Source organism: Pristiophorus japonicus, unplaced genomic scaffold (genome assembly GCF_044704955.1).
Source record: "Pristiophorus japonicus isolate sPriJap1 unplaced genomic scaffold, sPriJap1.hap1 HAP1_SCAFFOLD_563, whole genome shotgun sequence".
Taxonomy (NCBI): domain Eukaryota; kingdom Metazoa; phylum Chordata; class Chondrichthyes; family Pristiophoridae; genus Pristiophorus; species Pristiophorus japonicus.
This window is the reverse complement of record NW_027254471.1, coordinates 266,317-291,423: the sequence shown is the minus strand read 5'-3', so window position 1 is coordinate 291,423 and position 25,107 is coordinate 266,317. Positions and strand designations below refer to the sequence as shown.

Genomic DNA, 25,107 nt, shown 5'->3' with positions numbered 1-25,107 from the left:
GCTGGCCGGCCCCATCAGCCGACCTATATCACTAACACTTGCAACCAGCTCCATCCTTCAGTGGCAGCACATATTGCCAAAATTAGCATCCTGCACAGTCCCAAGTCGTAATTCTTAATGCAGCCTTCACATGCTGCTTGACATGCAGGGCATCGCAGCCCCGGGGCAATGACAGCAACCAAACCTCAGCCCAGTTGAAATATGAAATTCAGCTCAGACTGTGAGTATCTGTGTCGATCAGTAGTGCATCTACCCACATACAGCCCGTGTACGGACCGCGTGTGCGCGGGCAGCCCGTGTACGGACCGCGTGTGCGCGGGCAGCCCGTGTACGGACCGCGTGTGCGCGGGCAGCCCGTGTACGGACCGCGTGTGCGCGGGCAGCCCGTGTACGGACCGCGTGTGCGCGGCCAGCCCGTGTACAAGAACGTTAGAATTAAGTCGCCATTCAATGAGATCATGGCTGATCTTCCACCTCAACTCCACTTTCCCGCCCGATCCCCATATCCCTTGATTCCCCGAGAGTCCAAAAACGTATCGATCTCAGCCTTGAATATACTCAATGACCCAGCCTCCACAGTCCTTTGGGGTAGAGAATTCTAAAGATTCATAACCCTCTGAATAAAGAAATTCCTCCTCATCTCAGTATTAAATAGCTGATCTGTTATTCTGAGATTATGCCCTCCAATTCTAGATGCTTCAGCCATGGGAAACAACCTCTCCACCTCTCCACATAAGAACATAAGAAATAGGAGCAGGAGTAGGCCATACAGCCCCTCGAGCCTGCTCCGCCATTCAATAAGATCATGGCTGATCTGATCATGGACTCGGCTCCACTTCCCTGCCCGCTCCCCATAATCCCTTATTCCCTTATCGTTTAAGAAACTGTCTATTTCTGTCTTAAATTTATTCAATGTCCCAGCTTCCACAGCTCTCTGAGGCAGTGACTTCCACAGATTTACTACCTGTGAGAGAAGAAATTTCTCCTCATAGAAACATAGAAAATAGGTGCAGGAGCAGGCCATTCAGCCCTTCTAGCCTGCACCGCCATTCAATGAGTTCATGGCTGAACATGAAACTTCAGTACCCACTTCCTGCTTTCTCGCCATACCCCTTGATTCCCCTAGTAGTAAGGACTTCATCTAACTCCCTTTTGAATATATTTAGTGAATTGGCCTCAACTACTTCCTGTGGTAGAGAATTCCACAGGTTCACCACTCTCTGGGTGAAGAAGTTTCTCCTTATCTCGGTCCTAAATGGCTTACCCCTTATCCTTAGACTGTGACCCCTGGTTCTGGACTTCCCCAACATTGGGAACATTCTTCCTGCATCCAACCTGTCCAAACCCGTCAGAATTTTAAACGTTTCTATGAGGTCCCCTCACTCTTCTGAACTCCAGTGAATACAAGCCCAGTTGATCCAGTCTTTCTTGATAGGTCAGTCCCACCATCCCGGGAATCAGTCTGGTGAATCTTCGCTGCACTCCCTCAATAGCAAGAATGTCCTTTCTCAAGTTAGGAGACCAAAACTGTACACAATACTCCAGGTGTGGCCTCACCAAGGCCCTGTACAACTGTAGCAACACCTCCTTGCCCCTGTACTCAAATCCCCTCGCTATGAAGGCCAACATGCCATTTGCTTTCTTAACCGCCTGCTGTACCTGCATGCCAACCTTCAATGACTGATGTACCATGACACCCAGGTCTCGTTGCACCTTCCCTTTTCCTAATCTGTCACCATTCAGATAATAGTCTGTCTCTCTGTTTTTACCATCAAAGTGGATAACCTCACATTTATCCACATTATACTTCATCTGCCACGCATTTGCCCACTCACCTAACCTATCCAAGTCACTCTGTAGCCTCATAGCATCCTCCTCGCAGCTCACACTGCCACCCAACTTAGTGTCATCCGCAAATTTGGAGATACTACATTTAATCCCCTCGTCTAAATCATTAATGTACAATGTAAACAGCTGGGGCCCCAGCACAGAACCCTGCGGTACCCCACTAGTCACTGCCTGCCATTCCGAAAAGTACCCATTTACTCCTACTCTTTGCTTCCTGTCTGACAACCAGTTCTCAATCCACGTCAGCACACTACCCCCAATCCCATGTGCTTTAACTTTGCACATTAATCTCCTGTGTGGGACCTTGTCGAAAGCCTTCTGAAAGTCCAAATATACCACATCAACTGGTACTCCTTTGTCCACTTTATTGGAAACATCCTCAAAAAATTCCAGAAGATTTGTCAAGCATGATCTCCCTTTCACAAATCCATGCTGACTTGGACCTATCATGTCACCATTTTCCAAATGTGCTGCTATGACATCCTTAATAATTGATTCCATCATTTTACCCACTACTGAGGTCAGGCTGACCGGTCTATAATTCCCTGCTTTCTCTCTCCCTCCTTTTTTAAAAAGTGGGATTACATTGGCTACCCTCCACTCGATAGGAACTGATCCAGAGTCAATGGAATGTTGGAAAATGACTGTCAATGCATCCGCTATTTCCAAGGCCACCTCCTTAAGTACTCTGGGATGCAGTCCATCAGGCCCTGGGGATTTATCGGCCTTCAATCCCATCAATTTCCCCAACACAATTTCCCGACTAATAAAGATTTCCCTCAGTTCCTCCTCCTTAATAGACCCTCTGACCACTTTTATATCCGGAAGGTTGTTTGTGTCCTCCTTAGTGAATACTGAACCAAAGTACTTGTTCAATTGGTCTGCCATTTTTTTGTTCCCTGTTATGACCCCCTGATTCTGACTGCAGGGGACCTACGTTTGTCTTTACTAACCTTTTTCTCTTTACATATCTATAGAAACTTTTGCAATCCGTCTTAATGTTCCCTGCAAGCTTCTTCTCGTACTCCATTTTCCCTGCCCTAATCAAACCCTTTGTCCTCCTCTGCTGAGTTCTAAATTTCTCCCAGTCCCCGGGTTCGCTGCTATTTCTGGCCAATTTGTATGCCATTTCCTTGGCTTTAATACTATCCCTGATTTCCCTAGATAGCCACGGTTGAGCCACCTTCCCTTTTTTATTTTTACGCCAGACAGGAATGTACAATTGTTGTCATTCATCCATGCGGTCTCTAAATGTCTGCCATTGCCCATCCACAGTCAACCCCTTAAGTATCATTAGCCAATCTATCTTAGCCAATTCATGCCTCATACCTTCAAAGTTACCCTTCTTTAAGTTCTGGACCATGGTCTCTGAATTAACTGTTTCATTCTCCATCCTAATGCAGAATTCCACCATATTATGGTCACTCTTCCCCAAGGGGCCTCGCACAATGAGATTGCTAATTAATCCTCTCTCATTACACAACACCCAGTCTAAGATGGCCTCCCCCCTAGTTGGTTCCTCGACATATTGGTCTAGAAAACCATCCTTTATGCATTCCAGGAAATCCTCCTCCACCGTATTGCTTCCAGTTTGGCTAGCCCAATCTATGTGCATATTAAAGTCACCCATTATAACTGCTGCACCTTTATTGCATGCACTCCTAATTTCCTGTTTGATGCTCTCCCCAACATCACTACTACTGTTTGGAGGTCTGTACACAACTCCCACTAACGATTTTTGCCCTTTAGTGTTCTGCAGCTCTACCCATATAGATTCCACATCATCCAAGCTAATGTCCTTCCTAACTATTGCATTAATCTCCTCTTTAACCAGCAATGCTACCCCACCTCCTTTTCCTTTTATTCTATCCTTCCTGAATGTTGAATACCCCTGGATGTTGAGTTCCCAGCCCTGATCATCCTGGAGCCACGTCTCCGTAATCCCAATCACATCATATTTGTTAACATCTATTTGCACAGTTAATTCATCCACCTTATTGCGGATACTCCTTGCATTAAGACACAAAGCCTTCAGGCTTGCTTTTTTAACACCCTTTGTCCTTCTAGAATTTTGCTGTACAGTGGCCCTTTTTGTTCTTTGCCTTGGGTTTCTCTGCCCTCCACTTTTCCTCATCTCCTTTCTGTCTTTTGCTTTTGCCTCATTTTTGTCTCCCTCTGTCTCCCTGCATAGGTTCCCATCCCCCTGCAATATTAGTTTAACTCCTCCCCAACAGCACTAGCAAACACTCCCCCGAGGACATTGGTTCCGGACCTGCCCATCTCAGTTTTAAATGAGCGACCCCTTATTCCAAGATCGTGCCCTCTAGTTCTAGTCTCCCCCATCAGTGGGAACATCCTCTCTGCATCCACCTTGTCAAGCCCCCTCATAAACTTATACGTTTCGATAAGATCACCTCTCATTCTTCTGAATTCCAATGAGTAGAGGCCCAACCTCCTCAACCTTTCCTCATAAGTCAACCCCCTCATCCCCGGAATCTACCTAGTGAACCTTCTCTGAACTGCCTCCAAAGCAAGTATATCCTTTCATAAATATGGAAACCAAAACTGCACGCAGTATTCCAGGTGTGGCCTCACCAACTGTAATAAGATTTCTTTACTCTTGTACTCCAACCCCCTTGTAATAAAGACCAAAGTGCCATTTGCCGTCCTAATTGCTTGCTAACTGCATGCTAATTTTCTGTGTTTCCTGTACGAGGATACCCAAATCTCTCTGAACACAACATTTAATAGTGCTCCACCATTTATATTCTGTTTTTATATTCTTCCTACCAAAGTGATTCACCTCACCTTTCCCCACATTATACTCCATTTGCCCCTCATTGCCCACTCACTTAACCTGTCTCTAGCACTTTGCAGGCTCCTTGTGTCCTCGCAGTTTGCCACGCGTGTGTGGGTCGCCCGACTGCGTATCCACAGTGCCCGTCACTGAAGGAAGGAGCTGTCTCCATGAGACTTTCCTTTGGCCTGAAGTTTTTGACTCTGAAATGAAATATTACAAAAAGTTTTGAGTTGATAATAAGTCTCTGAAGCTGTTAAAAAAAATAACGACGATCTTTTTATTGCCAGAATACAGATTTTTAAAAAATGGCTTCTTTACAATATTCAATATGAAAGTATTCACAGATCATTTAAAAATAAATCAGGAGCCTTGGCAGCAGTGTAGAGCCCCCAGTTACTTGGAGTCCCAGAGTTGGAGAACTGAGGGGCAGAAAAGAAGGGAGGGTCCTGGGTTTTCAGTCTGCTAGGTGGTAACCAGTCGATTACTCGACAGTGGTTTATATCATGGTGCATGGCATGGAACAGCAACATTTGTAAAATGACTTTAACGTAACCTGAGTAAAACAAGGGGATGGTGTGCAGACTCTTGAAGTTCTCCATCATTAGACGAGCAGGCAAGGTCTGACATGGACCGTCAGTTGAGAAATGGAGCTACTGATCCTGGAATTGAGCTAGTTGGATGCTGCAATGGGAGAGTGTCGGTTTCTGTGGAAGGCGGAGTTTAATGGGCCCAATGGCTTCCCCATCAGTCCTTCTCATTACCTTTAATTAGATTTGCTAAACTTGTGACTTCAGAGATGCCAAGACCAGCAGCAACCCACGCTGGTTTATGTAATGTGTCGAGATTCTCTGGGAGTTCCGATGCATTTCAGGTATCCTGGGGAACCCGAGGGTTAAAGGTCACTGATGGTATCCCCCATCCCCAGCCAATCCTCCTTGCTATCTATCTGCCATTCATTGTCAAGCAGCTCTTCCTGTGACGGCATGAAGTGTTTCTCATAGCCAGAGGTGAACTTTGTGCTGGTGGGCTGATCCGCAGGCCGCTTATCCAGACATGTGGAGGCCTGCAGAGAGTTGTCTACATCCAGGGATGGTGGGATTGTCCGATACAGAGCTTCAGTGCTTGGGGCCCTGTCAGCTGCCAGAATGGGGCTGTTGTTGTTTGTCAGTGGAACCTGCACCTTGTCCTCGGGTGCAGTCTCTTCCACTTCAACAATCTCCGGCTCCTTCTCCGTCATCCCAAGGTCTGCAGAGTAATGGCGCTAAAGGTCGATAGAGAAACAAGGTTAGGATCAGTACCCAGAGTCAAACCACCAATAGTTCGAGCTTGTGTTTCCCTGTATGTGCAGTCCATTTTCTCTTGACAATGTTTCCCCTTTAACTCCTGAATATGTTGACTCTGGCTGGGGTACAGGTTCTAAAGGTGACTTCCTGTGCCTTGCCTATTCTTCATGTCGGAGACGCGCATTAGGCCAATTTTTGTTTTCAGGGCTAAGTTGGTTCTACGTGGTTTAGAACAAAAGCAAATCTGGTCTGAAAGGCTAATCGCACTCAGTTCAAAGCTCAGAATGACTCACCAGACCAGGTGCAGACCTGGATTGATCTACAACAAAAACTTGCATTTATATAGCAGCTTAAACATCCCAAGGCGCTTCACAGGCACATTATCAAACAAAATTTGACACTGAGCCACATAAGGAGATATTCGGACAGATGGCCAAATGTCTGGTCACAGGTAGGTTAAGGAGCGTCTTAAAGGAGAGAGGTAGCGAGGCGGAGAGGTTTGGGGAGGGAGTTCCAGAGCTTAGGGCCCAGTCGGCTGAAGGCACGGCTGCGAAGAGCCAGGTGGTTAAAAGCGGGTGCAAGAGTTGTGGGGCTGGAGGAGCTTACAGAGGGGCGAGGCCATGGAGGGATTTAAACACGAGGATGAGAATTTAAAAATGGACGCTTTGCCGGACCGGAAGCCAATGTAGGTCGGCGAGCACAGGGGTGATGGGTGAGCGGGACTTGGTGTGAGTTTGGACATGGGCAGCCGAGTTATGGATCAGCTGAAGTTTATGGAAGATGGAATGCTGGCCAGGGACAGCATTGGAATAGTCAGGTCCAGAGGTACAAAGGCATGAATGAGGTGAAGCAGGAGATGACATGGGTGTGGGTGGAAAACAGTATCCAAGTCAAGTTTAATAGGATATAAACCATTAAAGAGAAGTGTCACAATGGGCGGGGGGACAAAAACAGAGTTTAGAAAGTCTTGAAAGGCAATTTAGCCCATCGACTGCCTTTGGCATACTGAAGGGGAAGGGGTTAAGGCGGTGTGAGGCGAGGCGGTGTGTGGCGAGGCGATGTGAGGCGAGGCGATGTGAGGCGAGGCGATGTGAGGCGAGGCGATGTGAGGCGAGGCGGTGTGTGGCGAGGCGATGTGTGGCGAGGCGGTGTGTGGCGAGGCGGTGTGTGGCGAGGCGATGTGAGGCGAGGCGATGTGAGGCGAGGCGATGTGTGGCGAGGCGGTGTGTGGCGAGGCGGTGTGAGGCGAGGCGATGTGAGGCGAGGCGATGTGAGGCGAGGCGATGTGAGGCGAGGCGATGTGAGGCGAGGCGATGTGAGGCGAGGCGGTGTGTGGCGAGGCGATGTGTGGCGAGGCGGTGTGTGGCGAGGCGGTGTGTGGCGAGGCGATGTGAGGCGAGGCGATGTGAGGCGAGGCGATGTGTGGCGAGGCGGTGTGTGGCGAGGCGGTGTGTGGCGAGGCGGTGTGTGGCGAGGCGATGTGAGGCGAGGCGGTGTGTGGCGAGGCGGTGTGTGGCGAGGCGATGTGAGGCGAGGCGGTGTGAGGCGAGGTGGCGAGGCGATGTGTGGCGAGGCGATGTGAGGCGAGGCGATGTGTGGCGAGGCGGTGTGAGGCGAGGCGGCGAGGCGATGTGAGGCGAGGCGGTGTGTGGCGAGGCGGTGTGAGGCGAGGCGGCGAGGCGATGTGAGGCGAGGCGGTGTGTGGCGAGGCGATGTGTGGCGAGGCGATGTGAGGCGAGGTGGCGAGGCGGTGTGTGGCGAGGCGATGTGAGGCGAGGCGATGTGTGGCGAGGCGGTGTGAGGCGAGGCGGCGAGGCGATGTGAGGCGAGGCGGTGTGTGGCGAGGCGATGTGAGGCGAGGCGATGTGAGGCGAGGCGGTGTGTGGCGAGGCGGTGTGTGGCGAGGCGATGTGTGGCGAGGCGGTGTGTGGCGAGGCGGTGTGTGGCGAGGCGATGTGTGGCGAGGCGGTGTGTGGCGAGGCGGTGTGTGGCGAGGCGGTGTGTGGCGAGGCGATGTGTGGCGAGGCGGTGTGTGGCGAGGCGGTGTGAGGCGAGGCCATGTGAGGCGAGGCGATGTGTGGCGAGGCGATGTGTGGCGAGGCGATGTGTGGCGAGGCGATGTGAGGCGAGGCCATGTGAGGCGAGGCGGTGTGTGGCGAGGCGATGTGTGGCGAGGCGGTGTGTGGCGAGGCGGTGTGAGGCGAGGCCATGTGAGGCGAGGCGATGTGAGGCGAGGCGATGTGAGGCGAGGCGGTGTGAGGCGATGTGAGGCGAGGCGATGTGAGGCGAGGCGATGTGAGGCGATGTGAGGCGAGGCGATGTGAGGCGAGGCGATGTGAGGCGAGGCCATGTGTGGCGAGGCGATGTGAGGTGATGTGAGGCGATGTGAGGTGAGGCGATGTGAGGCGAGGCGATGTGAGGCGATGTGAGGCGAGGCGATGTGAGGCGAGGCGATGTGAGGCGATGTGAGGCGAGGCGATGTGAGGCGAGGCGATGTGAGGCGATGTGAGGCGAGGCGATGTGAGGCGAGGCGATGTGAGGCGAGGCAATGTGAGGCGAGGCGATGCGAGGCGATGCGAGGCGAGGCGATGCGAGGCGAGGCGAGGCGATGCGAGGCGAGGCGAGGCGATGTGAGGCGAGGTGAGGCGAGGCGATGTGAGGCGAGGCAATGTGAGTCGATGTGAGGCGAGGCAATGTGAGTCGATGTGAGGCGAGGCGAAGTGAGGCGAGGCGAGGCAATGTGTGGCGAGGCGAGGCGATGTGTGGCGAGGCGATGTGAGGCGAGGCGAGGCGAGGTGAGGTGATGTGAGGCGAGCCGTGTTCAATCCTGGGCTACTCACTGCCTTTACCCCTGAACCATCGGTGGGGGGTATTTGATAAACAAGGGAAGTGCTCACCTGCTGGAGCCCAGCTCGGCTGTTCCCTGGATCCGGGATTTCCTGGCAGCACCACTGAGGTAAGAAGGAGCTGAGGCTTTGTATCCTGAAAGACATGAAGCAACTCTCAGCAACATAGCAACAGAGGAGGCCCCTCGAGCCTGTTCCGCCATTCAATTAGATCACAACTGATCTGTATCATAACTCCAGTTACCCGCTTTGGTTCCATATCCCTTAGAACACTTGCCCAGAAGAGGACACAAATAACTTCCCAGAAATGCTAGGGAACCAAGAGTCCAGTGAGTAAGAGGAATGAAAGGAAATGATTATTAGTAAGAAACTAATGGGACTGAAGGCCGATAAATGCCCAGGGTCTGATGATGATCCCAGAATACTAAAAGAGGTAGCCATGGAAATAGTAGATGCATTGGTTGTCACTTTCCAAAATTCTATCGATTATGGAACAGTTCCTGCAGATTGGAGCGTGGCAAATGTAATCCCACTATTTAAAAATCTTCTCAGTTATGAAGTTTTCAATTGACCCACCCCCGCCTCAGCGGCTCTTTGGGGCGAGACTTCCAGATCTCCACTACCCTTTGTGTGAGGAAGTGTTCCTGACATCACGCCTGGCTCTAATTTTAAGGTTATGATCCCTTGTTCTGGACTCCCCCCACCCGAAGAAATAGTCCATACAGAACTCCACAGTATCGACAGCACAGAAACAAGCCATTCAGCCCCACGGGTCCGTGCTCCACACGAGCCCCCTCCCACCCTCCTTCATCTACCCCTATCACCCTATCCTTCGACTCCTTTCTCCCTCGTGTACTTCCCCAACTTCCCCTTAAATGTATCGATACTATTTGCCTCAACCACTCCCTGTGGGAGCGAGTTCCACATTCTCACCACTCTCTTTCTATCCACCCTCTCAAACCCTTAAGTTAATAGAAGACACCTCCTCAACTTTCAGCGCAGGAAATCAGTGGTTCTGGGGATTGGGAGAGGTGACCAGTGTCAATTCCTGCACGGTTCTCACACACACAGTTGGGCAATGGGTGACAGAGCGAAAGGTTCTCTCACAGTCGGGTGATGGAGGAGAAAGGTTCTCACACAGTTGGGTGATGGAGGAGAAAGATTCTCACACAGTCGGGTGATGGAGGAGAAAGGTTCTCTCTCACAGTCGGGTGATGGAGGAGAAAGATTCCCACACAGTCGGGTGTCGGAGGAGAAAGATTCTCACACAGTTGGGTGACAAAGGAGAAAGGTTCTCACACACAGTTGGGTGACGGAGGAGAAAGGTTCTCACACAGTCGGGTGATGGAGGAGAAAGGTTCTCTCACAGTCGGGTGATGGAGGAGAAAGGTTCTCTCACACAGTCGGGTGATGGAGGAGAAAGATTCTCACACAGTCGGGTGTCGGAGGAGAAAGATTCTCACACAGTCGGGTGTCGGAGGAGAAAGGTTCTCACACAGTCGGGTGATGGAGGAGAAAGGTTCTCACACAGTCGGGTGATGGAGGAGAAAGGTTCTCACACAGTTGGGTGTCGGAGGAGAAAGATTCTCTCACACAGTTGGGTGACGGAGGAGAAAGGTTCTCTCACACAGTTGGGTGACGGAGGAGAAAGGTTCTCTCACACAGTTGGGTGACGGAGGAGAAAGATTCTCTCACAGTTGGGTGACGGAGGAGAAAGGTTCTCACACACAGTTGGGTGACGGAGGAGAAAGGTTCTCTCACACAGTTGGGTGTCGGAGGTGGACGGGGAAAGTACCCAAACACGACCGCTCCAAATGGAGTACAGCAGGTCTGACAAGGCCAGAGATCATTAACTTGATGTAGACTGCATGCAGAAACTGCTGACCTGTCCCTTGCCTGCTGGACATCAGGTACAGCACAAGCTCACTGCAACACCCGGGATATCCTGGGCAAATCGGGCAGACTTTGGCAGAGTGCAGCCCCTGTGCTGGGACAGGAGCTCAGCGTGAGGCTCACTCAGTGTCCCCAGCAGGTGTACCACCTCTGCTTTCTTTCCAAAGCCGAGGGCAGATTAACCCCCATCATCCGAGGAAAGACAACGATGGATGAAGGGAAAGCGATGGTCAGTTTATGGAGGTAACACAGAAGTGTTTACAGGCAGATACCAAGTTCACACACACTCAGGCGTACGCACGCGAGCGCACTGACACATGCAGGCACACACAACACGTGTTTGCACATGAGCAATAGTGCCCACCCACACATACACACTAGTGTACAAAAATCCACAGACACACTTCACCGCACCTGTGGGCATACAGTAAATCGCAGGGGCTGACTCACCTTTGTAGAAAGTAATCTCTGCTGAAGAGGAAGCAAAGAGCTACAAACACCAGGGACATGGACACCAGCACCAGGACCTTCCAAATGGCAACCTGTGCAGCTGAACACAGAATAAAAGCAGTACCTGTATTAGAACCCAAACCACCTTAAGGGCACTCCACTTGGACCACTTAACACACAAATCTATGTGTGCACTGTCGGAGGGGCAGTACTGAGGGAGTGCTGCACTGTCGGAGGGGCAGTACTGAGGGAGTGCCACACTGTCGGAGGGGCAGTACTGAGGGAGTGCTGCACTGTCAGAGGGGCGGTACTGAGGGAGTGCCACACTGTCGGAGGGGCAGTACTGAGGGAGTGCTGCACTGTCGGAGGGGCAGTACTGAGGGAGTGCCACACTGTCGGAGGGACAGTACTGAGGGAGCGCCGCACTGTCGGAGGGGCAGTACTGAGGGAGTGCTGCACTGTCGGAGGGGCAGTACTGAGGGAGTGCTGCACTGTCGGAGGGGCAGTACTGAGGGAGTGCCGCACTGTCGGAGGGGCGGTACTGAGGGAGCGCCACACTGTCGGAGGGGCAGTACTGAGGGAGTGCTGCACTGTCGGAGGGGCAGTACTGAGGGAGTGCCACACTGTCGGAGGGGCAGTACTGAGGGAGCGCCACACTGTCGGAGGGGCAGTACTGAGGGAGTGCTGCACTGTCGGAGGGGCAGTACTGAGGGAGTGCCGCACTGTCGGAGGGGCGGTACTGAGGGAGCGCCGCACTGTCGGAGGGACAGTACTGAGGGAGTGCCGCACTGTCGGAGGGGCAGTACTGAGGGAGTGCCGCACTGTCGGAGGGGCAGTACTGAGGGAGTGCCGCACTGTCGGAGGGGCGGTACTGAGGGAGCGCCACACTGTCGGAGGGGCAGTACTGAGGCAGTGCCGCACTGTCGGAGGGGCAGTACTGAGGGAGCGCCACACTGTCGGAGGGGCAGTACTGAGGGCGCACTGCATTGTCGGAGGGGCAGTACTGAGGGAGCGCCACACTGTCGGAGGGGCAGTACTGAGGGCGCACCGCACTGTCGGAGGGGCAGTACTGAGGGAGTGCAACACTGTCGGAGGGGCAGTACTGAGGGAGCACCGCACTGTCGGAGGGGCAGTACTGAGGGAGTGCCACACTGTCGGAGGGGCAGTACTGAGGGCGCACTGCATTGTCGGAGGGGCAGTACTGAGGAAGCGCCACACTGTCGGAGGGGCAGTACTGAGGGAGCATTGCACTGTCGGAGGGGCGGTACTGAGGGAGCATTGCACTGTCGGAGGGGCAGTACTGAGGGAGCGCCACACTGTCGGAGGGGCGGTACTGAGGGAGCATTACACTGTCGGCGGGGCGGTACTGAGGGAGCATTGCACTGTCGGAGGGGCAGTACTGAGGGAGCGCTGTACTGTGGGAGGGGCAGTACTGAGGGAGCGTTGCACTGTCGGAGGGGCAGTACTGAGGGAGTGCTGCACTGTCGGAGGGGCAGTACTGAGGGAGCGCTGCACTGTGGGAGGGGCAGTACTGAGGGAGCGCTGCACTGTCGGAGGGGCAGTACTGAGGGAGCACCGCTCTGTCGGAGGGGCAATACTGAGGGAGCGTTGCACTGTCAGAGGGGCAGTCCTTCAGATGAGACATTTAATGAGGCTCCAGCTGTGTGTTTAGGTGGAAGTACAAAATTCTGATTTGAAGAGAACAAGGGAGTTTTAGCCAACATTCTTCCATCATCCAACACCAGCAAAAATCGGCTTGACTGGGCTTTGATTTCAGTGCTGCTGTGGAATCTCATTGTGCACAGAATGGCTGCTGCCAATGGAACAATACGGATTGCATTCAGTTGGCTGTGAAGTATTGTGGGATGTGATAAGGTGCTGTATAAATAGAATTCTTTAATATTTCTTTAATCTGATTTACATCCAACACTGCCAACCACAGGGCCCATTGGAGGCTTAGTGTAACTTCCCCAGTCAATAATTGTCCAGTAAGAGTTTGACACTGGAAAGTACTGGGTCTGTTTCTCTCTCTCTCTCTCTCTCTCTCTCTCTGACTGACTCTCTGTGTCTGTCTCTGGAGCTCTGTCTCTCTCGCTGGGTCTCTCTGTCTGTCTCTCTCTCTCTCCCTCTGGTCTCTCTCCCACTCGCTAAGTCACTCTCTGGGATCTCCCTCTGTCTGTCTCCTCCTTCTCTCTCCCTCCCTCCTTCTCCCTCTGGACTCCCTCTGGCCCTCTCTCTCTTGCTGGGTCACTCTCTGGGCTCTCTCCCTCTGTCTGTCTCTAGCTGTCTTGCTCACGCTCTCTCTCTCTCGGGGCTCTGTCTCTCTCTCTCTCCCTCCCTCTCTGTCTCTCTCTTGGCTCTTCCTCTGGTCTCTCTCTGTCTCTCTCCCCCTCTCGCTGGGTCACTCTATGGGATCTCCCTCTCTCTGTCTGTCTCCTCTCTCTCTCTCTGGGTCACTCTCTGCTCGGTCTCTCTCTACGTCTTCCTCCCTCTCCCTCTAGACCCTCCTTCTCTCCCTCTAGTCTCTCTCACTGTGCTCTCTCTCTCTGTGCTCTCCCTCTCTCTCGCTGGGTCACTCTGGGCTCTCTCTCCTTCTCTCTGTCTGTCTCCCTCCCCCTCTCTCTGTCTCTCTCCCTCTGTGCTCTCTCTCTCTCTCCCCCTCTCTCTCACTGGGTCACTCTGGGCTCTCTCTCCCTCTCTCAGTCTGTCTTCCTCCCTCTCTCTCTCCCCCTCTCTCTCGCTGGGTCACTCTCTGGGCTCTCTCTGTCTGTCTCCCTCCCTCTCTCTCTCCCTGGGTCATTCTCTGGGCTCTCCCTCCCTCCCTCTCTCACTGGGTCACTCTCTGGACTCTCTCTCTCTCTCTCTGGGTGGCTGGGCTCTCACTGAATCACTGGGGGCCCTGCACAGTAGGAATCTGGAACCGTCAACACACTCCACCCAAGCCCCCGCTCCCTGAGCCCTCCCCCAGTACCTTGTGTCTTGAAGTTGAGGTGTGGCCCACGTCTGCTCTCTCCCACGGCAGTGGACGCTGTCATCCAGATCTTGTAAGTGCTCGCAGGCTCCAAGTCCCATAGTGTGTATCTCTGTAATACGCAGCTTATATTGAGAGCTGTGAGAAAGAACAATGGCTTTGACTGACCTGAAGGCTCTCCCACTTGTGACGAAAGGCACCAGGGTCAGGAGAATTCTACGCATCAGCACGTTCCCTGGTGGAGCTGGCGTGCGGGTTTATAGGAGCCTGCCCCTCTCTGGTACCCCACCCCAGTGGCCAATCTTTAGGTGCCAGTCCAGAGGAGCGAGTGTTCAGATTAGTAACAGTGGGGACCTGTTTCACAGCCGTCCCCAATCCTGCCTGCACCCAGGATTCACACCCACACTTTCCAGCGAGAGTCATGATCAGAAGGCTGGTACTGCAGGGAATTCAAGGCCAGACTCATCCTCTGGACTAGTTCCAATCGCCTAGATGGGTCAGAGAGGAATTTCCCAGAATGTTTTCCCCAAATTGGACTGGGTTTATCACCTATTTTTGCCTCTCCCAGGAGATCTCACGGTTTCGGGTGAAGTGTATATGGTGTGACACACAAGGTATTGCAATTGTGTGGGGCATGCTCAATGGACCAGAAGATCTTTACCTGTCCCTCATTGTTCGTGTGTAGGAACCCTGGGTTTATCTGCCACCCCAGCTAACCCGGGCCAGACCGGGAATACTCGGGCCAGACTGGGATTTCACAGCTAACCCAGGCCAGACCGGGATTTCACAGCTAACGCAGGCCAGACCGGGAATACTCGGGCCAGACTGGGATTTCACAGCTAACCCGGACCAGACTGGAATTTCACAGCTAACCCAGGCCAGACTGGAATTTCACAGCTAACCCAGGCCAGACCGGGATTTCACAGCTAACCCAGGCCAGACCGGGATTTCACAGCTAACCCAGGCCAGACCGGGATTTCACAGCTAACCTGGGCCGGACTGGGATTTCACAGCTAACCTGGGCCGGACCGGGAATACTTGGGTCAGACCGGGATTTCACAGCTAACCTGGGCCACACTGGGATTTCACAGCTAACCTGGGCCACACTGGGATTTCACAGCTAACCTGGGCCGGACCGGGAATACTTGGGTCAGACCGGGATTTCACAGCTAACCTGGGCCACACTGGGATTTCACAGCTAACCTGGGCCGGACCGGGATTTCACAGCTAACCTGGGCCAGACCGGGATTTCACAGCTAACCCAGGCCAGACCGGGATTTCACAGCTAGCCCGGGAATACTTGGGTCAGACCGGGATTTCACAGCAGGCAGAGAGACATTAATAGGCCGGAATTTGCTGACAAGTTCATGGTGTCTGAATGACACACGCCATAGTAATGTACAAATCGATCAGCAAGGAAGAACTTCCCCGTGGATTGTCAATTACCACAAGTTACTGGCTGATTTCGCCACTCTGCCGCTAGCTTTGTGAAAATGGCATTTAGCCCTTAACCTACCAGTGAGTTTCATAAACTTGATCAGATCAGCCATGATCTTATTGAGTATGGCCTACTCCTGTTCCTATTTCTTATGTTCTGTCCATTTGCAGATTAATTGTCCATTAAACTCTCCACACAAAGTTATGCCTAGTAGTTAACAGTGTAAGTACCTGTTTAACAACGTGATCATTGTTAGTGACTGTCACTCAAGCTCTCGCCCAGAAAGTGAACAATTAAACATGTGAAGTCCCACTGCTTCAGGTTGTGAATTGTTTTAGGAGATTTAAAAAATGTCAAATTTTTAATTAATTTTTTTTCCTTACTTTTGCTTTCTATCTTATTTCTCTCCCAATCCAATCTTTCTATCCCTCTGTTTACATCTCTTTCTGTTCCTGATTTGACATTGAATTCACCCGCTCTAATTTACCCTTTTCTCAGTCCTTCCTCAGTCTATTTCTCAATCCTTAAACCTCACTGATTAAGGAGATGCACAATTAACTGTGCTGTTTACCAAGGCCCTCCCCATGCCTCTATTAGCTCCCATTTATGAGCTGAAGGTGCAGGATAAAGTCAAACTAACCAGGCACTGCAAGATTGAGCTCAATGTGTTTAGCTGGGGTGGGTACACTCACATGCGACGTCAAAGAAGTTGAGCATAGGGTCGTGGACAAGTTTCTTTGCTACAGCCAAACAAAGACTGGCTGAGATATCGCGAGTGTCTCTCGCACCCGATGGGTGGGACATTTCAAACCTCTCTCTCAGCAAGCTGGACAGACATGGCGAAGCCTGGGACAGGGAGTGTCGGGGACTTGCTGTGATCTGTTACTGCTGTAGAGGATCACAGTACCCAGCTGAAACATTGCGAGTCACATCAATTGCACATCCCGAGGCTGAGGTGGGCCACTGGGGGAGCTGGGCCGAGGTTTGATCCTGGATTGGTTGCTCTTACCTTTGTGCCTGGTGTCTCTATTGGGATTCTTGACGTAGTACAGCGTGTAGAACAGGACAAAGCCCTGGCGCAGACTCAGTGGAATGATCTTCCACAGCAGAGTGGCCCCAGTCTGGGAAATGTTGAAAATTGATACTTGGGGCCCAGCGAGAGGAGCTGCAAACAGATGGAAGAGAGACGTCTGACAGCAGCAGAAATGGTGGCTTTAGCTGAACATTTCATTGGCATGTATTACAAGTGAGAACAGGCACCAGTCACTCAAAGCTTATTGGAAGGCCCTGGGGCAGCAGGGGCCAGCCCACACTGTGATATCTGTTCGCACTAGGTCCGTGCAGCAGAGCTGGCCTCCAGTCGTCTTGGGTAATCCTTGCCACTGTCAAGGCCTAACTCTGTCAAGCCCGTGTGGTGGCTGGTGTGCAACGACCACCATATGTTTAAAATAAAATCCACACACCGGCATCTTCCACCCTTCAGGATGCAGTTCAGGACCTGGAATATTAGGTCCTTCATGCAAACACCTGTGAACTTTTTGGCATGGAAGCAAGTTTTCCTCGATTCGAGGGAGCGCCTATGATGATGATGATTGGAAGACTAAGTGCTTGTCTAGGCAAACAACAGCAGTTTGGTTTCTGGAACTCGAGATCTGTGGGACTCGTGGCTCAGTCACTCCAGGAGCAGAACTAAGCATCTTCCTGGAAGCAAGGAACACGTTTAAACTCCCTGTGGCAAAGTGTTCAGTACTCCAACCACCCCCTGTAAAGCTTTCCCTCCAGCCTCTGTCCTCACCATCAACTCCACGACCAGAGGGGTCTGCACCATATGCTCTCTGTCCTTTCGATAATTGGACACACACAACGGCACACAATACTGTGGCATAACTTGTGTTGTGTAGTTGATCCGTGTGTGCACAGGGTTGCAGTGAGAATCCCACAGTATTTACAGCACAGTAACAGGCCACTGTGCCCAGCTGGTCCGTGCCAGTGTGTCTGCTCCACTCCAGCCTCCTCCCACTGTGCTTCCTCTCACCCTATCACCATAGCCTTCGACTCCTTCCTCCCTCAACTATCTGAAAGGAACAGCAGTGTCCTTCCCAATGGTCATCGCCCTATTCAGCATTATAATGAAGGAGGAAGGGGAGGCAGTGACAGGAGGCCAAGTGAGTGAGGCACCAGCCTGCCTGCTCACCCGCACCTGAGTAAAGAAGTTTCTCCTGAATTCTTTACTGGATTTAATGGTGACTGTCTTCTGTTAATGGCTTTGGCTCTGTTCTCCCCCACAAGTGGAAACATTTTCTTTACGTCTACCTTATCGAGCCTCTTCATAATTAGAAAGCCCCCTATCAGAGCACCCCTCAGACTTCTCTTTTCTGGAGGAAAGAGCCTCAGCCTGTTCAATCTTTCCTGAGTATTAAACGGTCTCCCTCAAACATGGAGGCAGCGTTAATAGGTCTCAGTGACAGGAACACAGTACAGCACCTCCTTCTTCGGCGTAGACCAGGGTGGACACTGGCCCTCCCAGACCGTCCTGATATCGAGCATACACTGAGACCTTGTACAGACACCGAGGATACACAACATCTGGAGAGAAAACAAAATGGCCATCAGGAAATTCTGAAACTGCCGCCCGCTGCTTACAAACTAAATCAGGAACAAGTCGATAAAACAGATTTGTTTATACGTTCAGCACAAGTATCAATGATGGACGATGCACCCAGCAATACTGCAATCATCACTGTATCACTTCATAGCAGTGTCTTGTTTTATACACGGGGTTAGATACAGAGTAAAGCTCCCTCTACACTGTCCCCATCAAACATTCCCAGGGCAGGTACAGGGGGTTAGATACAGAGTAAAGCTCCCTCTACACTGTCCCATCAAACACTCCCAGGGCAGGTACAGGGGGTTAGATACAGAGTAAAGCTCCCTCTACACTGTCCCATCAAACACTCCCAGGGCAGGTACAGCACAGGGTTAGATACAGAGTAAAGCTCCCTCTACACTGTCCCATCAAACACTCCCAGGGCAGGTACAGCACGGGTTAGATACAGAGTAAAGCTCCCTCTACACTGTCCCATCAAACACTCCCAGGGCAGGTACAGCACAGGGTTAGATACAGAGTAAAGCTCCCTCTACACTGTCCCATCAAACACTCCCAGGGCAGGTACAGCACGGGTTAGATACAGAGTAAAGCTCCCTCTACACTGTCCCATCAAACACTCCCAGGGCAGGTACAGGGGGTTAGATACAGAGTAAAGCTCCCTCTACACTGTCCCCATCAAACATTCCCAGGGCAGGTACAGCACGGGTTAGATACAGAATAAAGTTCCCTCTACACTGTTCCCATCAAACACTTCCAGGGCAGGTGCAGGGGGTTAGATACAGAATAAAGCTCTCTCTACACTGTCCCATCAAACACTCCCAGGGCAGGTACAGGGGGTTAGATACAGAGTAAAGCTCTCTCTACACTGTCCCATCAAACCCTCCCAGGGCACGTACAGCACAGGGTTAGATACAGAGTAAAGCTCCCTCTACACTGTCCCATCAAATTAGAGCTGAATTAGCAGTTTTATGCTGTGGACCCTTGGCCACAGGGGACCCGGGGACTGGGGGATTGGGGGATTGGGATCTGGGACTGCTAAACCCATTTCATGCTGGACCTTTATTTTAATGCTGTCGGTCTGGTCTGGTCGGAAGGTCTGTGAGCGGGAGTCCAACTCACTCCTAGCCCTACACCTACCGTCTCTCAAAGTCACAGACACATTTGCTGCCGATATTCTCTTCCAGTCAGGTGCATCCTCAGGCGAGTGCATGTTAGTCCATTCCACCACAAACTCCTCGGGCATTCTGTTGGGCGGGGGCTCCCAGGACACCAGCATTGAGTGGTTGCCGGTGTGAACCACTATATTCCGTGGCGCTGGCTGATCTGAGCAAAACACATGCAATACCAAGAATGATTTTATTTCTGAATTGGCCGCTCGTGCTCTCACTAAGGCTCAGTTCCATGGTGTTGCTCACCCTGTAATGGAGTGACCACTCTCGGTGGATGGGCCCAGTGAGGGGGAAGAGGAGAGCATCAAAGCAAAGGAGCTGCTGTGGGGAGGGGGTGATTGAGAGAATTCCGTCTGACATCACACAGTCTGATCAGCACCGACAAACTGGCTGAGCCACCTACCCCAGCCACACACTCCACAACCCTTTACAATGCTCTGTGTACTTGTACCAGCATGTGAACAAGGGAAAGCTGAGTGTGTGAAGACGTGTTTTGGTGAGTATCTGTGATGTGTGAGTGTATGAGAATGTGTGTACAATTTGAGATGTTCAAAATCATGAGGAACCTGGACAGAGCAGATCGAGAGAAACTGTTCCCATTGTGGAAAGGTGGAGAACCAGAGGACACAGATTTAAGGTGATCGACAAAAGAACCAAAGGCGACATGAGAAAAAACGTTTTCCCGCAGCGAGTGGTTAGGATCTGGGATGCGCTGCCTGAGAGGGTGGTGGAGGCAGACTCAATCGTGGCTTTCAAAAGGGAGTTGGATAAGTGCCTGAAGGAAAAAACATTACAGGGCCACGGGGAAAGGACGGGGAGTGGGATTGGCTGGTGTGTCCATGCAGAGAGCTGACACGGGTCGAATGGCCTCCTTCCGTGGTGGAACCATTCTATGATTCTATGAATGCAATAGAGATCCCAGGCATGTGCAGACATTTTGTGTGCGTGTGAAGCTCCATGTGTGTGCACAAGTACACCCGTCTGTGTGTGCACAAGTACACCCGTCTGTGTGTGCACACACATGTCCGGGTGTGATGTGTGCTTACCTTGCACCAGGTTGAGCTTGGCTGGCTGGGTTGCTCCGACAGAGTTAGCCGCAGAGACGCTCACCAATCGCACGGTTCCTGACAGGCTGATGTTGCAGCAGGTGGTCACCTCCCTCACGTCTTCTCCATCCCCTTGGCTCACCGAGTATCTCCGAATTATTCCATTCGCTTGATGTTGCTCAAGAGGCTGCAAAACCCACAGAAATGATTGTTTTTTGATTGAGATTCTCGGTTGACGGGCCGGAGCCCACAGCACGCAACCCCAGGAGACGGGGCAGAAGACAAGGTGGATTAGATGGCGCTGTCGAGGTAAGAGTACAGGCTGAGGGTGGTGACGAGTTCCAAAAGGGCCTGACATAGAATGAGTCCGAGCAGGAGATGCACAAAGTCGGGATTTCAACCCAGCGAGGCTGCAGGGATGTGTAGGTTCGGGATTTGGAGCTTCAGAGGCATGGCAGAGGAGAAGTGACCATCGGAGGGAAGGTCGATACAGAGAGGGGACAGGAAAGGTTAAACAGAGAGCGGCTGGAGGTTAGAGTCCAGTGTTTGAGTTAGAGATGGTAAGAAGGGAGGAATATTCTTGAATCACATTTGGACTTTGTGACACAGGGCTGGGACATAGCTTCAGCAATGGGGGAGGCGTGAGAGATCAGAGGAGAGAGTGAGAGTCAGAACATACAGCCAATACGGTGAGCGAGGAGAGCTGTGGGTGAGGCTTGTGATGCACACAAAGAAACTGTGTTTGAAAAATTGGAACTAGTAAGATTTGGACTGCTCCATGCAAGGGCACAGAACAGATTGAGATGTACTGATTCACCCACTAAACCATGAGAGGGCTGGTGGTGAGCATGGAGGGTGTGTAACCCAAAGTTGGCAGGTGACTAGACTGGGACCTTCAACAAAACAGGCGATGAATAGACGAGGGCACTGCTGGAAGGAGCAGAGTATGATATCGCCCTGGGCAACCACAGAATTAACGGGGAAGGAATGAGCCATAAATGTCAGCTTAGTTAAAGAGATTGGGGAGGAAATGAGTCCGCCATGGATGCAGCGTTGGAGTTAGAACTGTTTCCAAGCCCACCGTGATGGCAGGACTTGGGTCCTCGGGCAGGGGCTTGCAAGATGTTCAAAGCAAAGCTTTAACAAAGAGCAGAGTTCCGGCAGAGTGTATTCCAAGCAACAATATGACCATGGGATCACGTGTCCAGCAACTCATACTGACCGCCCTCGGACACGTGACCCGACCTCGACACATGACCCGCCCTCGGACACATGACCCGTCGCCCTCGGACACATGACCCGTCGCCCTCGGACACATGACCCGTCGCCCTCAGACACATGACCCGTCGCCCTCAGACACATGACCCGTCGCCCTCGGACACATGACCTGTCGCCCTCGGACACATGACCCGTCGCCCTCGGACACGTGACTGGAAAAGACATGCATGCCTTGGAGGCGGTGCAACAAAGGTTCACTAGATTGCTTCCTGGGATGAGAGGGTTGTCCAATGGGGAGAGATTGAGTAGACTGGGTCTAAATTCTCTGAAGTTTAGAAGAATGAGAGCTGATCTCATCGAAAAAGATAAGATTCTGAGAGGGTTGCCTGGGTAGATGCAGGGAGGATGTTTCCCCCGGGCTGGGGAGTCCAGAACCAGGGGTCACAGTCTCAGGATAAGGGGTGGGCCACATAAGACTGAGATGGGGAGGAATTTCTTCACTCACAGGATTGTGAATCTTTAGAATTCTCAACGCCAAAGAGCTGTAGATGCTCAGTCGCTGAGTATATTCAAGGCTGAGATAGATACATTTTTGGACTCTCGGGGAAACGAGGGATATGGGGATCGGGCGGGGAAGTGGAGTTGAGGTGGAAGATCAGCCATGATCTTATTGAATGGCAGAGCAGGCTTGAGGGGCCGAATGGCCGACGCCTGCTCCTAATTCTTGTGTCCTTATTAGACACGTGAACAGCCCCGAGGTACTGCTGCCTTGACTGCTGTTTTACAAGTACATTGTTTTATGTTAGCCCCTGCCCTGAGGTCTTTGGCCAGTCCTGCTCAGTGTAGGATGAGCACTGAGTTCAGGTCCTGCTCCAGCATAGATCAGTTAGACTGAATAGCTTAATCCTGTCTTGTAAATTCTGTTTCCCTGGGTCCGTGGTGCAGCTACCAGGAGGCGCTCCAGGATAGATTTAGGGCACGCGCTCTGTCTCTGCACATCCTGCACCGGTAACTCCCCGAGCTCAGTGTCTACACTTCCTGCACCGGTAACTCCCCGAGCTCAGTGTCTACACTTCCTGCACCGGTAACTCCCCGAGCTCAGTGTCTACACTTCCTGCACCGGTAACTCCCCGAGCTCAGTATCTACACTTCCTGCACCGGTAACTCCCCGAGCTCAGTGTCTACACTTCCTGCACCGGTAACTCCCTGAGCTCAGTGTCTACACTTCCTGCACCGGTAACTCCCCGAGCTCAGTGTCTACACTTCCTGCACCGGTAACTCCCCCAGCTCAGTGTCTATACTTCCTGCACCGGTAACTCCCCCAGCTCAGTGTCTATACTTCCTGCACCGGTAACTCCCCGAGCTCAGTATCTACACTTCCTGCACCGGTAACTCCCCCAGCTCAGTGTCTACACTTCCTGCACCGGTAACTCCCCCAGCTCAGCCTCTGCGCTGTGAAAGTGCAGTTGATCTAGAGATTCCCTGAGGTGGCCAGCTACACCCACCCTGCACAGCCATTGGCTCAGCGATAGATCCTGTACTTCCTCTTCCCCTCAAGGGGGTTGGCTCCCCAGCACCAACTGCCTCCCAGTACCTCACTCCAGTGGCCATTTCTCACATTTACCGCTGATGCCAGCAGGTTCTTCAAGTACAGACGGCATCGCAGCTGAAGCCAATTCATTCCTAACCCGACAAACAAACATCCCTTTTAGGTAGTGGGGTGGGGGGACACTGGATAGCGATCAGACGTGGCACCCCAAACACCCCCATCTCTAGTTTAGGGGTGCAGAAGCCAGTTACAGCCATCCCGGCTAAGGACAGCTAACAGCGCTCCCTGGGCTGTATGGTTCACAAACACACGAGGGGACGCATTCCCCCACTGAGATACATGCTACCGTTTTAGTCAATGAAGAACTAAAGAAAAACATCGGCCGAGAATCACAGGGATTAAATGTGTTTGAGGGCTGTGGCGAGTGACTAGTCCCAGCACCGCCCATCACTGTCTAACACAGGGCTGCTCGATTTCAGTGCCTAATCTGACTGAAGACTAACGTCACAGTGCTCAACCCTGGAGCCAATGGGGAAAGGTAGAAGGCAGAGCCTGTAACACACTACCTTCCACAGCAGAGTCAGAGGCAACAGTCCCTTCACATCTGGCGGCACAAACCACACATCAAGGCATCCGACAGGACCTGCCGATCAAAATAGTGCACAGGTGAAAGGGTTGTGGGGTATATCAGTATTACAGTGAGGGGTGTGGGGTATACCAGTGTTACAGTGAGGGGTGTGGGGTATACCAGTGTTACAGTGAGGGGTGTGGGGTACATCAGTGTTACAGTGAGGGGTATATCAGTGTTACAGTGAGAGTGTGGGGTATATCAGTGTTACAGTGAGGGGTGTGGAGTATATCTTTGTTACAGTGAGGGGTATATCAGTGTTACAGTGAGGGGTGAGGGGTATATCAGTGTTACCGTGAGGGTTATATCAGTGTTACAGTGAGGGGTGTGGGGTATATCAGTGTTACTGTGAGGGGTATATCAGCATTACAGTGAGGGGTGTGGGGTATATCGGTGTTACAGTGAGGGGTGTGGGGTATATCAGTGTTACAGTGAGGGGTTTGGGGTATATCAGTGTTACAGTGAGGGGTGTGGGGTATATCTGTGTTACAGTGAGGGGTGTGGGCTATACCGGTGTTACAGTGAGGGATGTGGGGTATATCTTTGTTACAGTGAGGGGTGTGGGGTATATCTGTGTTACAGTGAGGGGTGTGGGGTATATCTTTGTTACAGTGAGGGGTGTGGGGTATATCTGTGTTACAGTGAGGGGTGTGGTGTATATCAGTGTTACAGTGAGGGGTGTGGGGTATACCAGTGTTACAGTGAGGGGTGTGGGGTATATCGGTGTTACAGTGAGGGGTGTGGGGTATATCGGTGTTACAGTGAGGGGTGTGGGTTATATCGGTGTTACAGTGAGATGTGTGGGGTATATCGGTGTTACAGTGAGGGGTGTGGGGTATATCTGTGTTACAGTGAGGGTTGTGGGGTATATCGGTGTTACAGTGAGGGGTGTGGGGTATATCGGTGTTACAGTGAGGGGTGTGGGGTATATCAGTGTTACAGTGAGGGGTGTGGTGTATATCAGTGTTACAGTGAGGGGTGTGGTGTATATCAGCGTTACAGTGAGGGGTGTGGTGTATATCAGTGTTACAGTGAGGGGTGTGGGGTATATCAGTGTTACAGTGAGGGGTTTGGGGTATATCAGTGCTACAGTGAGGGGTGTGGGGTATATCTGTGTTACAGTGAGGGGTGTGGGCTATACCGGTGTTACAGTGAGGGATGTGGGGTATATCTTTGTTACAGTGAGGGGTGTGGGGTATATCTGTGTTACAGTGAGGGGTGTGGTGTATATCTGTGTTACAGTGAAGGGTGTGGGGTATATCTGTGTTACAGTGAGGGTTGTGGGGTATATCGGTGTTACAGTGAGGGGTGTGGGGTATATCGGTGTTACAGTGAGGGGTGTGGTGTATATCAGCGTTAC

The 25,107-nt window shown here is 51.9% G+C and overlaps 1 protein-coding gene across 2 annotated transcripts in view; it reads right to left on the bottom strand.

Moving 5' to 3' along the window:
• Positions 1 to 4,935: 4,935 nt before the first annotated feature.
• Positions 4,936 to 25,107, bottom strand: part of LOC139254643 (interleukin-12 receptor subunit beta-2-like) — a 60,452-nt gene continuing 40,280 nt past the window's right edge. For both annotated transcript variants that reach the window (XM_070873765.1, XM_070873766.1), the window contains exons 7-15: positions 23,686 to 23,762; positions 20,353 to 20,539; positions 19,275 to 19,460; positions 18,014 to 18,115; positions 16,539 to 16,694; positions 14,092 to 14,229; positions 11,121 to 11,220; positions 8,829 to 8,913; positions 4,936 to 5,909 (exon numbers count right to left, since the gene is read on the bottom strand). In XM_070873765.1, coding sequence (XP_070729866.1) covers positions 5,541 to 5,909; positions 8,829 to 8,913; positions 11,121 to 11,220; positions 14,092 to 14,229; positions 16,539 to 16,694; positions 18,014 to 18,115; positions 19,275 to 19,460; positions 20,353 to 20,539; positions 23,686 to 23,762 — 1,400 coding nt within the window. In that variant the 3' untranslated portion in view covers positions 4,936 to 5,540. The remainder of the gene's footprint in view (positions 5,910 to 8,828; positions 8,914 to 11,120; positions 11,221 to 14,091; positions 14,230 to 16,538; positions 16,695 to 18,013; positions 18,116 to 19,274; positions 19,461 to 20,352; positions 20,540 to 23,685; positions 23,763 to 25,107) is intronic.